At 44.5% G+C, this 12706-nt stretch overlaps 8 protein-coding genes across 8 annotated transcripts; 5 read left to right on the top strand and 3 right to left on the bottom strand.

Moving 5' to 3' along the window:
• Positions 1 to 65: 65 nt before the first annotated feature.
• Positions 66 to 1172, top strand: KLTH0E15862g (KLTH0E15862p; the record flags this gene model as incomplete). Its single annotated transcript, XM_002554124.1, has 1 exon — positions 66 to 1172. One exon carries the CDS (start codon positions 66 to 68, stop codon positions 1170 to 1172), a length of 1107 nt encoding a protein of 368 aa, XP_002554170.1.
• A 157-nt stretch (positions 1173 to 1329) lies between these two features.
• Positions 1330 to 1767, bottom strand: KLTH0E15840g (uncharacterized protein; the record flags this gene model as incomplete). Its single annotated transcript, XM_002554123.1, has 2 exons — positions 1330 to 1623; positions 1720 to 1767. 2 exons carry the CDS (start codon positions 1765 to 1767, stop codon positions 1330 to 1332), a joined length of 342 nt encoding a protein of 113 aa, XP_002554169.1.
• A 605-nt stretch (positions 1768 to 2372) lies between these two features.
• On the top strand, positions 2373 to 3689 carry KLTH0E15818g (uncharacterized protein; the record flags this gene model as incomplete). Its single annotated transcript, XM_002554122.1, has 1 exon — positions 2373 to 3689. The coding sequence occupies one exon, from the start codon at positions 2373 to 2375 to the stop codon at positions 3687 to 3689; it is 1317 nt and encodes a 438-aa protein (XP_002554168.1).
• Positions 3690 to 4085: 396 nt separating this feature from the next.
• Positions 4086 to 7829, bottom strand: KLTH0E15796g (uncharacterized protein; the record flags this gene model as incomplete). The annotated part of the gene is made up of 1 exon (XM_002554121.1): positions 4086 to 7829. One exon carries the CDS (start codon positions 7827 to 7829, stop codon positions 4086 to 4088), a length of 3744 nt encoding a protein of 1247 aa, XP_002554167.1.
• A 427-nt stretch (positions 7830 to 8256) lies between these two features.
• PAC10 (tubulin-binding prefolding complex subunit PAC10) lies at positions 8257 to 8835 on the top strand (the record flags this gene model as incomplete). Its single annotated transcript, XM_002554120.1, has 1 exon — positions 8257 to 8835. The coding sequence occupies one exon, from the start codon at positions 8257 to 8259 to the stop codon at positions 8833 to 8835; it is 579 nt and encodes a 192-aa protein (XP_002554166.1).
• Positions 8836 to 8866: 31 nt separating this feature from the next.
• Positions 8867 to 9694, bottom strand: DSC2 (Dsc2p; the record flags this gene model as incomplete). Its single annotated transcript, XM_002554119.1, has 1 exon — positions 8867 to 9694. One exon carries the CDS (start codon positions 9692 to 9694, stop codon positions 8867 to 8869), a length of 828 nt encoding a protein of 275 aa, XP_002554165.1.
• A 104-nt stretch (positions 9695 to 9798) lies between these two features.
• On the top strand, positions 9799 to 11523 carry PEX8 (Pex8p; the record flags this gene model as incomplete). The annotated part of the gene is made up of 1 exon (XM_002554118.1): positions 9799 to 11523. One exon carries the CDS (start codon positions 9799 to 9801, stop codon positions 11521 to 11523), a length of 1725 nt encoding a protein of 574 aa, XP_002554164.1.
• A 132-nt stretch (positions 11524 to 11655) lies between these two features.
• Positions 11656 to 12702, top strand: HMT1 (protein-arginine omega-N methyltransferase HMT1; the record flags this gene model as incomplete). Its single annotated transcript, XM_002554117.1, has 1 exon — positions 11656 to 12702. One exon carries the CDS (start codon positions 11656 to 11658, stop codon positions 12700 to 12702), a length of 1047 nt encoding a protein of 348 aa, XP_002554163.1.
• Between the last annotated feature and the right edge of the window lie 4 nt (positions 12703 to 12706).

The raw sequence follows: 12706 nt of genomic DNA, 5'->3' as shown, positions 1-12706 counted from the left end.
GGGACAAGAAGTTAGCAAATGAAGAAGCAGAGAACCTTGCAGAGATACCAATAACTCAGCTCAAGATGGGCCAACTCTTTATTCCAGTTATATGCATCGGGGTTGTTGTGTGTGGTGGCGTGAACTCACTTATGACAAAATATCAGGACAACCAATGTGTTCGGGATTGTCAAGGAGCGTCACCAGTCTACTTCAACCAGCCCGTACTCCAAACCCTCCAGATGTTCATTGGGGAGATGTCTATGCTAGCTTTGTGGTGGTTTCAGTTGAGAGGTACGGGCCGCCAACAGCACGAGTTCGACAATAAACCCTTAATTAAGGGAAGGTCATACGTTCTTTTAGCACTTCCAGCAATCTGCGATATCATTGCGACAACTCTGATGAACCTTGCATTGGTAATGATCCCTGTTTCGATATACCAGATGGTGAGGGGGGCCATTGTATTTTTTGTCGCTCTCTTTAGTGTTTTATTCCTTGGGAGGCAAGTATGCCGTCTCGAGTGGGCTTACCTCGCCACTATTGTAGCCGGCGTCGCCGTTGTTGGCTACAGCGGTCAGAGCGCGGACACGGTATCGGAACAGTCCTTTTCGAGCTCTTTACTTGTCGGAGTTTTGCTAATACTGTTTGCTCTGCTTTTCATGGCGACGCAGTTTATCGTTGAAGAGCACGTAATGTCACGCTGGGCCGTCAGCCCTGTTGGATTGATTGGACACGAGGGGCTATTCGGCTCTTCAATTACTGTTGCGCTACTTGTTGTCGGCAATTACATGGGTGGGTACAGAGACGTGAACTCAACTTTCAACATGAAGCAGGCCTTTAGTGACATGTTCGCACGCCCTGCAGTACTCAACTCATCCTTTGTAATCATGGTTTCCATTGCACTCTTCAATTTTTTTGGTGTATCTATCACAAAAAATGTTAGTGCGACGTCTAGAAGTACTGTGGATACCTGCAGAACGTTACTTGTGTGGTGCGTGTCTCTATCCTTGGGCTGGGAGAGCTTCAAGTTCACGCAATTGTGTGGCTTTGCGTTGCTGGTGATTGGCACCCTGCTCTTTAACAATGCCATCGAAATCCCTGACAAATACTTACCAAGCTACTTCTTGGAAGACAAGTCCGGGGAAAGCCAAAGGCTCATCAACACGATTGACGAGGAGGTTGAAAGATTTTGAACAGTATAAATCAGACGAAAGAAATTACAAAAAGTTCCGCGCATAACGCGTCGTATTAGTTCTAGGCATATCGCTCTTTTTTTTTTTAATTAAATGGATGCATCCGAGCAGCGCAACGGTGGGGATGCAAGGAGCGCGCTCGCTCTTACTGCTCAGGTCAGAACAGCATGTCGAGGGTGCAACACAGACACATACCCGCCAAGCATGCTGTGAGACAATCACTGTTGTTGTTGGTTGGACGTTGTTGCTGAACATATATGGGCTGCTGTTGGTTGTAGTATCCAGGCTGCTGATAGTGTTGCTGCTGGTTGTATTGTGGGGGCTGGTTCGCATAGTACTGCTGTTGTTGAGCACCATAGTAGGCCTGCTGAGGTTGATTATTCTGGAAATGTGATCCAAAACCCCTCGAGTCTTGATATGCGCCAGGTGGAGGGCCTGCGGGGCTGGTGTACTAGGTCAAAAGCCTTGTTAGTTACCTGTAACGATACACGTCAACATGCTTAGCTGCGCTGAGTCGTGTTAAAGGAGGGGTTGGTTTTCGACATACTTGTTGCTTGGATTCTGAAGTTCCTTTATAGTACTCTGCCGCTGACATTATTGATTTTTGTTTAGTGCGAGTAGATGGTTTACTATTACAGGGTCTCAAGATTTATAAGAAGGCTGATGAACTTCGCCTTGATAATATAAATGTGTTGATAGCACTTTTCACGATAATGTGATTGCTGTGCCAACATTTCACTTTAATTTAGAAGCTTAATGACGGGCAAAGGGTGAGAGGTGCTAGACAGCGACAGCAACTTCAACCACAGGCGCCCGCTACTTAACCTACATCTAGATAAAACACCTAAAATCCGTAAGATGCTTTCGTACTCCGGTTCTCGAGTTTGGAGTAATAGACAAACATTAACTGTCTACTGGCGTCTTCCAAGATAAGATGTGAAGACGAACCGGAATGCAAGGTTATTGAAAAAAATTATCAGACAGACCGAAAGTCATGAATCCCTTATTGTAGTGTCTGCATTAAAGTGCCTGTATTGATCGCTGACGAGTAAGAATGTCTGCTTCCGCATGAGGAAAATCATAAACAAGAAAGAATATCATTGGTAATGCTCCGGTGGGGAAAGTTGTTTCGCATTGAATAGCATTGAAACTCCACATTTCAACTGAGCTCTGGCACTGGAGCACTTGTAGGCTTACACCATGGACGAAGATGCAGTGCGTTCGTCTTTTATATCGCAGGATACCCATAGTTCGCTTTTGCTCATGAACAAAAGCCATTCAGACGCTTCGTATGGCCCAGTATCAGGAGAGACCCCTGTGAGATGGCAGACGGGGAACAGGGAGTTTCATTTCAATAGTAACAGTACGCCATCTAAAGGAACGGATGCTCCGCTTGAAGACCCCGCTAGAAAACTGTTACGCAAACGGAGGATTGTTAGGAACACCTTAAGCGGAGCCAAGCCCAGACTTCGTTCTAAGCTTTCAGGTTCGGCGGCAAAGCTTGATTTGCTCGATGATCAAGTGCTAACCAGCCTGCCCATTCCGCCTCCCAAGGAGAAGCATTACAACGCGACCGAGAGCCATGTGAACGAGGTTCAAATGCGCATTCACAAGGATAACAGGCGAATTAGCATTGCACCCAAGCGTCAGCATTCTGAGGCAGAGTCTGCTCATCCAATAGTTTTGGTTGAAGATTACATCCCTCAAGATCCAAGTCAGCTCAGATTTGCCAAGAATAGGGTATCCGTATCAGATCTCAAAAGCAAGATCAGTAAAAGCAAGATTTCGAGGCTTCCTATTAAACTAAAGGATAACAGAAGTGCTTCAGCTGCTTCTTCGCTTACCTTGACGCCTCACATCAATGATGATGATTCGTTTGCGAACATGGGCATGATCAGCGAGGACGACGAATGCGTAGAAAACCAAAACCTAGCATTCGACCAGCATTCGACTGAAACCGGGAAAACTGCTGTGGCTGACATCGAGCACCTACTGGAAGGTGTGTTGAAACCGTCTTTCAGGGGAAGTAAAGACGAGTATCTGCAAGCTTTTAATCTTGAGGAGAAGATCAAGGGTTGTGTTATTTGCGAAAAGCCCCTGTATGAAATCAGCACTCTACTGGAGGGGCGCCACTTTAGGGAAATTGTGTGCTCAAGTTGCACACTGCGATATGAAGAGACGGCCAAAATACTAGAGGACTACGAATTCGAAACTTCATATGACTCTATCGATAGTTCGAGAGATTGCAGTATAAATTCTGAAGATTTACTTGAAGAAACTGAACCAGCGATACCCATTGCAAACAAAAGGTTCAAGGCAAATACCTTTTCCCCACATTTAATTAATAGACTGCAACTGCAGATACAAAACATACCCGAAAAAGAGAAGAGTCGCGATGAGCACACCGTGGATTCCAAGACAATGTTATGGTTCATCGAAGCGAAAAGGAAACTGAGATGGAGGTGGCGGGTGAACGGATTGATTCCCCAATTTCTTGCTGGAAAGAGAAATATTTGATCCACGAATTAGTTTTAAAACAGATTCTGCGCGGATCTTACTGCATTTGCATACTACATATGGCATTTATGGGCTTAGGAACGTTATTTATGTTATGTTGTCCTGAAGAGCCGACTTTTTATGGTTTACCGTCAAGGCTCGAGCCCTCCTAGCACTACAAAGGCTGCGTCATATGTAGAGTCCCGGACTTTCGGGAACATTTTATCACCATTCATTAACTCAGATGTCAGGCATCGAGCCTATCATAGTGCGCGTCTATACCCAACCGCTACGTTTGTTAAAGGCTCGCCAATAGCGCCATTGAATGTTCTGTTGAAAGAGAAGTACAACTAAGGTATCATCGTGTTACACAGGTTTGTTACTGACGGTTCTACGCAACTTCTCACAGTGAGCCATTTACCACCGGACCCACTCCAATTTTGCTCTTAAAGTCAGATAGGCAATGAACCGGTATATGAACCAGACACATATTATAATTCCCAAATATTTTCGAGTATCTGTCTTCAGGCCATAACTTTCCAGAACGTCCTTCCCCGAAGAAAGCATGCACGACCCATCTGAGTTTCTTCCTCCGTCATTGCAAGAGAGCTTCATATCAGTGGGGAAGGCATAATTAATAAGAATCATCGATGTGTAATTGAGGGGACTCAAGTAATTGAAACCTTTTAAAACTCTGGACATTTGCAAGGACATCAAACCAGACATTACACAGCCAATAGTAAGCACTATCGAAACCACATTAACCACAAAACCAGGAGTTGTAAAAAGGGTATTAGTAATTATGCCCAACGCTTCGCCACAAGTTGAAATAATCAGACTGCAATACATCGTAACGAAAAAGTTACCAGCAGTTCGGTTCAGGCCACACACCAAGACCGTGAATATTGCGTACAATGAAGAGGCGAACGCTGCCATAGGCAGTTCGAGGGTCATGTAACCCAAGTAAAAAGGCGTGACTCCATATATGTTATCATCGAATTCCTGGTAAAAATAATTTCTTTCGCCAGGATAACAGGCAAGGTTTGTGAGCATGCCCGTATAGTAGAGAGCAGTCGATTGTTGGATAAGCCCAAGACGGTTTGAAACACTCGCGTAATTATGCTTAACGGGGGCATAATAGAGTGCAAGAATTATGCCGACGCCTGGTATTTGAGCCAGCCTTGCGCTCAAGGATTGCATGTTTCTTGTAATTGTTAGGAATTGACGTCTCACACAGACCCGGTAAGCCATGCTAAAAGAAGCTTTCCCTCTTTTCCAATCTTCAAATTCAAAAACATTATAACGCTCTTTGTCCGAGCTCTCTGTGGACCTTTTAGTGAACGCCTGTCCCTCTTGCTCCCAATTATGCAATAAGTACTCAACACGTTTCCGGGAGATGACCTCGTTTGTCTCATTTTGAGTATTAACAGATATTAAGTCAAGGAAATAATCAGCGACGTTCGTCAAAGGAGGGCATTCAAAACCTAAACGGCTAAAGTAGCCTATCATTTCATGAGGGGAACCATTAAAAGCAATACGGCCACCTTTGGCGAGTAAGAGAATGTTTCCTAACTGTTGAAAAACCTCTGCCCTTGGCTGATGAATGGTGAGAATAACTGTTTTCCCTGGCTTTTTGCTTATGTTGGATAAAACCTCTAGTATTTTGAAAGATGTGAAGCTGTCAAGTCCTGAAGTAGGTTCGTCTAAGAGAAGAACAGGTGGGTCCATCAACAAATGTGTTCCCATTGACACTCTTCTTTTTTCACCCCCGCTGATGCCTTTCACCAGCTCAGATCCAACCAACGTATTTTCGCAGTGCTTCAAACCTAACTCAGTGATTAGCTCGTCAACTTTACGAGAACGCTCTTTCGGCTTCAAGCGGTGCAGCCTCAGGTCGGCAGCGAATGCCAAAGTTTCTCGCACGGTAAGCTGGGGCAGTAAGTGATCATCATCTTGCGGAACAAAAGAGCAGATACTTTTGAATACTTCTTGATTCACTTGCGTGTCATTATAAAGTATTGATCCGTCCGTTTCAAAGGAAGCAAAAATATTAGAACGAAGTTTGCCTGACAGCAGGTTGAGAAGCGTCGACTTCCCGGAACCTGATGGGCCCATAATAGCATTTAGGGCGTTAGGTTGAAAAATGGCGTCAATGTTGTTAAGAATGTCGATAGTAGTTTCGCCTTTCTTCTTTGCAAAGCGCGGAATAGAAAAGTGTTTCTTTTGGGCTTTGAGGTTAATGCCGCACAATTCAATGGTTATTCCTTGCTCCTCACTTGTTTCAGCTTGTAGCGGGTTAGACTCAACATCAACTTCCATCAATGGGTCAGCTTTTTCGACCTTTTTTTTAGACTTGACACGCTTTGCTAAACCAACCTCTGTTTTCTTAAGATACAGTATTGCTACCGCGCTGAGGTAGTATGCAATAGTCCAGCAGAAAACAATTATTATTGGTACAGTTCGCCAGTGCCTTGGAAAACCGAAAGTCTGCAAAATCATATTTCCAAGACAACCTCCATCCTCTCCTGTGCCACACGCGAAGTCCGTAAATTGATTTGACATCAGCGCTCCGAAGCTATACCACAAGTATGTGATGTATTTGGTCCACCGAACATAGACAGGCATACTTTTTGCATTGACAAAAAAACCGCATGCCATTGATTGAAGGGTATAATTGAGGTTTCCGATCAATGAAGCCTGCGAAAAGTCTCTGGATATGGCTACCGAAAACATTGCGAATGACACTGATGACTGGTGTATGAGGAGCACTACCGATAAATAAATGAAGTAGCTCTTGGCATTGGCGCTAAGCCCATACATGAAGTATGTGATAATGGAAAACAGAAATGGCACAGGGAAATCTACAACGACAAAATTCGCCAATCTTTGAGACACCAAGAAAGAAAACGGTGTGACGCAGCCTTCACCCCGCTCTCTGTCGTAAACTTTAATATCTTGGTCGCACAATCTGTAAATTTCAAACAAGAGAAACAGATAGCCTTGTAGGGCGCCTGCAGAGTACAATGCGCTTGTCATGGTTCTTAAGCCTTTTAAAGAGGTTCCGTCAGGTTTGTAGAAAATCCAGCCCGTGATCACTCCTATCACTACAGGTTCAAGCAATACTGCAATGCATGTTGTGTAATCTCTCAAGCTAAAACGCAACTTTCGTCTGGTTAGAACGTGAACTTGTCTCCAAAAAGGTACACTTGGCATTGTCGGAACGGCGGGAGGCATTTCGGGATTACTGAAAGGATGAAAATTGTCTTGTTTAATCTTCCAATTCTTGACAAGCTCATCAAGCCTCGCTTGAGTGTCCAGTATGAGTTGAGGAGACCGCGAGTCAACACTACAGAGGTCGATAAAGTAATCTGCTGGATTAACATGAGGTGGCACCTCATACCCGAGTTCTTTGAAATAAGGGACCATACGAACAACTTTATCACAAAACACACTTTGGCCTTTCGACATGATACAGACCTGGTCCAGCAGGAATAAAATATCAGCTCGCGGCTGGTGAATGCTCATAATGAATGTCCTTCCACCTTTGTGGCTCAGTTTTTTGAGTGTTTTGATGACTAGAAAAGCGGAGTAAGCGTCCAACCCTGTTGTAGGCTCATCGAGAAACAGGAGGGAAGGGTTTGCTATCATCTGGACTCCTATACTTAGTCTTCTTTTTTCTCCTCCAGATAAACCGGGGTGGCGTGAATCGCCAACCAGCGTAGTGGCACAATCTCGAAGTCCCAACTCTGCAATGAGCTCTTCTACAAGCTTCCGGCGCTCGTTCTTGCTACATCGCAGCTTAAGATCTGACGCATACTGCAGCGTCTCACGGCATGTGAGTTTGGGAGCAAGGATGTCTTGCTGCGTCAGGTACGCTGTTGTTATCTCTCCAGAGTGTTCTGGAGACTCGGGCACGAACCGGAAAGAACCGGTTTTCTTCAAATTTCTTGACACCTTGGATGCCAGTACGTTAAGAAGAGTTGTTTTTCCGGATCCAGAACCACCGACAATAGCTATGATAGAACCACTAGGCACTCTCATGGAGATATCTTGAACGATGGGAGTGTTGTTACCTGCCAACACTGAAAGCTGATCCACCTCAAGAGCAATTCTGGTCGCTGTTGAAAACGAAAGCTCATTTTCAACTAGGTCCTTATCCATGCTTTATGGAACTCCTAGTATGGAGTGCAATGACTTGTGGTGACGGGGAAATGTTCTGACAGAAATATATCGGGGGACCCTTCAAGTGGGTCAAAAGTAGCAAGCCTTTAAAGCCCTTAGTGCAATTCTGGATAGTACAGTGTTTCTATCCTGCAAATGAGCAAGCTAGTTGGGTCAAGCTTTTTCAAGTAATATATGTATCATCAAGTATGGTATTGCGATGTATCCACCGGTGTCAAATCTTTGAAATACCTTATTTTCTTAACTCATTTCAATAACTCATCTGATTATGTAATATGCGAGTACTTTTGAGAGTACTTGTAATGGACTAAATAATCTTCACTGGCATGGAAGACCTTGGTGATTCGAGGTCCGTAGCTCAAACCGAACCAAACCAAACCAAAAGAATCAAACGTCAGGTTCAGTCATGGAAGCGTTATTCAATTCGACAAAAACGAACCCTCGCGGAATTCCAGAAGCGCCATTCGTTGAAAGAGTGGAAGACTTTTTGAAAGACCCTAACGACTTCGACCTGTGCTTCAACAAATTCCAAGAGAGGCTCTCTAAGTACAAGTTCATGCAGGAGTCGAAGCTTGTCACAGTTAGGCAACTCAGACAGAAGATCCCCGACATAGAAAACACGCTTAATATGTGCAGGGCGTTGGAAAAAAAGAAGGAAAGCGGTTCAAATATGGAGACTAACTACCAGCTCAACGAGACGCTCTATACTAAAGCGGAAATTGACACAAGCGAAGACCTCAAAGTCGGGCTATGGCTGGGGGCCGATGTAATGCTAGAATATCCAGTCGAAGAAGCGATAACGCTTTTGGAAGGCAAACTGTCAGATGCTAAGCAAAACCTGGAGGTCAACCAGGAAGACGTCGAATTTCTCAGAGAGAATATCACCACAATGGAGGTCAACTGCGCCAGGCTTTACAACTGGGATGTCGAGAAGCGCCAACAGCTGAAGCATGCCCAGCAAGGAACTGAAAACCTGAAAATATAGATGTATAGACCGCAAGTATTTGCTCCGCTTATTACATTCTAAATGTATCGAGAAACTGTACCCCAAGTGGACGCGCTGGCTCGTCGCTAGGCTCTTCGTCGCCACCAGTCACCGATCCCTGTGCCCCTGATTCACTAACATCAGCTGCGTCAGACTCTGTGCCTGTCACTAGCGTCTGCCCCTGGTTGTGGCCAGGTCGACTGATAAACGAGGGAACCCGGAAAACTTCTGAGCCTGGCAAGAGGCCCTTGTCGATGAAGACCCCGCAAAGCCAGCTTAAGAAACCAGTTGCCAGTCCGCTCATGCCTTGGTTCGCTAGCATTATCATCACCAGCGTATTGATCATGAACTGATCGTTGAATGTCCACTTCAGCTGCTTTGATCGAAGACCAAATGGCTTGGTCAACCTGACGTCGAACTCGTAAATCTGGGGCGTGTACTCCTTGTAAAAATGGAAAAGGCTAAGCACAGTGGGAAGGCTTCCACTAGTCAATCTGTTCCACCTGAAAAAGGGGTTGAGGTTGAAGAGCTTGTTCATTAATACTATCGTTGCAGTGGTGTAAAACCATGAAAGGACGATAATGCTAGCATACTTTCTGCTCCCGAACAGCCTCTCCAGGTGCCTTAAGTTGTACCATATCAGGGTTATCAGCGCAACATCGGTTTCATTAATTGCAGCGATTTGAAACATAACATATCTGTAGTATTGCTTGTACTCGGTTATAAATGGATCGTCATAAACCAAGAACCAATATTTGCAGTCCGCGATGGAAGCGATTATCGGCAGTATAACTGTTGTTAGCATGCATAGCCTCGTAATAGGGAATTGTGCCAGTCCAGCCGGCGCTTCGCCTGACATTACCGATCTTTTGTATTGTATTGTACTTATTTGTCGGTTGCGATTAAGATAAAATTAAGAAGGTAATCAATTATTAACCATAGTGTTGAAGATCAAAAATAAATATGGCGTTATTGGCAAGGCAGAGCCAGGCCGATCAAGCTGTCGACTACATCATAAACGCACTGAGCAAACCAAACTTTCATGGAGATATAAAGGCAATTCTCAACAATTTGGTGTATTATGTGCCAAGGGTACGTTCAAAGGTAAATCTTGATAGACTATTACATGCTATGTTCTGCTCCAAGGCCTGGGAAACTGCCTTACAAAACGATCTCATCTCGTTGCAGGAAAGTTCGGAAGCTATCTTTTCATGGAAGCTGGAGATCTCTGAACCTGTGATCAGTGTGAATGAATTTTATCAAGCATGGGACAGCGCAGTTACTGACTGCAACATGTGGTCCGCGGGCCAGATCGCTATCATAGGTGGGGCTTTGAAAGCCCAGAATAAGTTTAAATCCTTGCAGACAAGGTACTTTTTGGACGAAAGAGGCTCGGTTGTTGAGATTTACACGCGCTGGAAAAGGCAATACTTTTTGCCGTTATGGCGCCAAATATTCATGAGAAGCGTTCGCACGCCCAAAAGACTTGAGCAATTGGCTCTCATTCTTTCGGCCGTATTTTCGCCCGGTGACTCGGCCTTTGTACCGTGTGATCCGCTTTGTGAAGTGCTCATAGGGCTCTCAATAGCTTACATTCAGGACCCGTCTAGGGGTGAGCCTAGTGTGGCTCGAAACATAAGCAATATCGCGAAAACCCTGGAAGCTGCGCTTCAATATGCATCTAAGAAAGTGACATCTCGCTCGTTAAAGTTAATATGTACCGCGACCTTTGAGCTTTCCCTCCGAGAACTCAATAATCCAAAATCGGTTTATTCGTCGCAAGCGTACTCCAATCAGTTATTGACCGTTGTATTGATTTTTCGTGGGTGCGTTACACAGCCAGTAATTCCTGACATCTGGTATCTACAGATTATCGTGTCCTTATACTACATGAACTTCATCTTACAAGATTTTGGTAGAGTTGGTTTTGAGTCTTACGAGTTCATCTACGAGGTGTGCACTACTGCCATCAAGATGAAACCTGAAAGCTACGTGAACAGTTTGGAAGTTATGCGAGGAAATTTGTGGCCCTCAGTAATGAACAACGCCGTTAATGACAGCCGGGCCCTTTTTCTCCTGACATTTGTCGAGTCAACAGTAGCTGATATGACCATCGATGCAAAACTTCTTCACAGCATCCTAGTTCCAACCCTAAATCATTTCGTTCGCTCCCCTAATACAGTAATCTGCGAATCCGCTCATGCAGCTCAATTAGCGTTATTCTCGAACCATGTCTCTCCCGATTGTCTTCAAAAATGGAAATGCGGAAATTGTTTGGAGTACCTTGATTTATCTACAAATCAGTTTTTGGCAGGATTCCTATCGTCCAGTCAGGTAGTTCATGTTTATACGTCGATTGTACGTGAAGCAGCATTCCTGCATCCGTATAATGACGACCTTGTGAGGGAAATCCTTCATTTTACCTACTTGAGAATCCTAAACTCGTGGAAAATGGGGCCAGAGATAGTGACCACACTAATAGAATGCCTCGTTGTTCAGATTCCTCATGCGAGCCAAAAGTATATCATCGACTGGCTCGATAACTGCTTGAGCCTTATTAACAGTTGTGGTCAAGGGAAGGAAAAGTTATTAGATCATCTTTGGTTACAGCTTACAAGCAATGAAATAACAGATGACGCATTTAGTTGGTGGTATGAAAACGTGGTTAGGGCTAGTTCTAAACTTTAGGTTTTTTTATTTTTCCTGACGTCCACATCTCATCGCGGAAGTGTTTTTAAGAAAATTTTCACATTTTAACTAACGTCTACCCCATCACCATATTGACTAGTAGTAAATAGCATCACAGAAGCAGCTTCAAACATGAGCAAGACTACTGTTGGTGAGTCTGCTACCACAAAGAAGGATCTCAACGAGTTTGAGCAACACTACTTCAGCTCATACGATCATTATGGGATTCACGAAGAGATGCTTCAGGATACCGTTCGTACTCTATCTTACCGGAACGCTATCACGCAAAACAAAGATCTATTCAAAGACAAAATTGTACTAGATGTCGGCTGTGGTACCGGTATTCTTTCTATGTTCGCTGCGAAGAACGGGGCCAAGCATGTTATCGGTGTGGATATGTCCAGCATAATCGAAATGGCGCGCGAGATCGTGGAGCTCAATGGCTTCTCTGACAAAATTACACTATTGCGTGGTAAGCTAGAGGACGTCAAGCTACCTTTCCCAAAGGTTGACATCATCATCTCGGAATGGATGGGATATTTCTTACTTTACGAATCTATGTTGGACACAGTCCTATGGGCTCGTGACAACTACCTGGTTGAGGGCGGGTTGATCTTCCCGGACAAATGCTCGATCCACGTCGCAGGTATTGAAGACTCTCAATACAAAGATGAAAAGCTGAACTTCTGGCAGGACGTGTATGGCTTTGACTACTCACCTTTCGTTCCCCTGGTGAAGAAAGAGCCACTAGTTGACACAGTTCAGCACACTGCTGTGAACACTACTAGATCAAAGCTTATTGAGTTTGACCTGAATACCATCACTGTCGCGGACCTCGCGTTCAAAGCCAAGTTTAAGGTGGAGGCTAAATCTCAAGACTTTATCAATGGGATTATTGCTTGGTTCGATATCGAGTTTCCTGCCCCTGAGGGCAAGAAGCCCGTAACCTTCTCTACTGGAGCACACGCCCCTTACACTCACTGGAAACAGACGGTGTTCTACATGGAAGATGACCTTGAATGTGAAAAGGGTGAAACCCTGGAAGGTGAAATCACTTGTGTTCCTAACAAGACCAACAACAGAGACCTAGACATCAAGATCGCGTACAACTTTAAGGCGAGTGGCTCTGACGCTAATACAAGGTCAAAGAAGAATGAAAACTTCTATTTGATGCATTGATGTT

This window comes from Lachancea thermotolerans (assembly GCF_000142805.1).
Source record: "Lachancea thermotolerans CBS 6340 chromosome E complete sequence".
NCBI classification, from domain to species: domain Eukaryota; kingdom Fungi; phylum Ascomycota; class Saccharomycetes; order Saccharomycetales; family Saccharomycetaceae; genus Lachancea; species Lachancea thermotolerans.
This window is presented reverse-complemented; position numbering and strand designations above follow the sequence as displayed.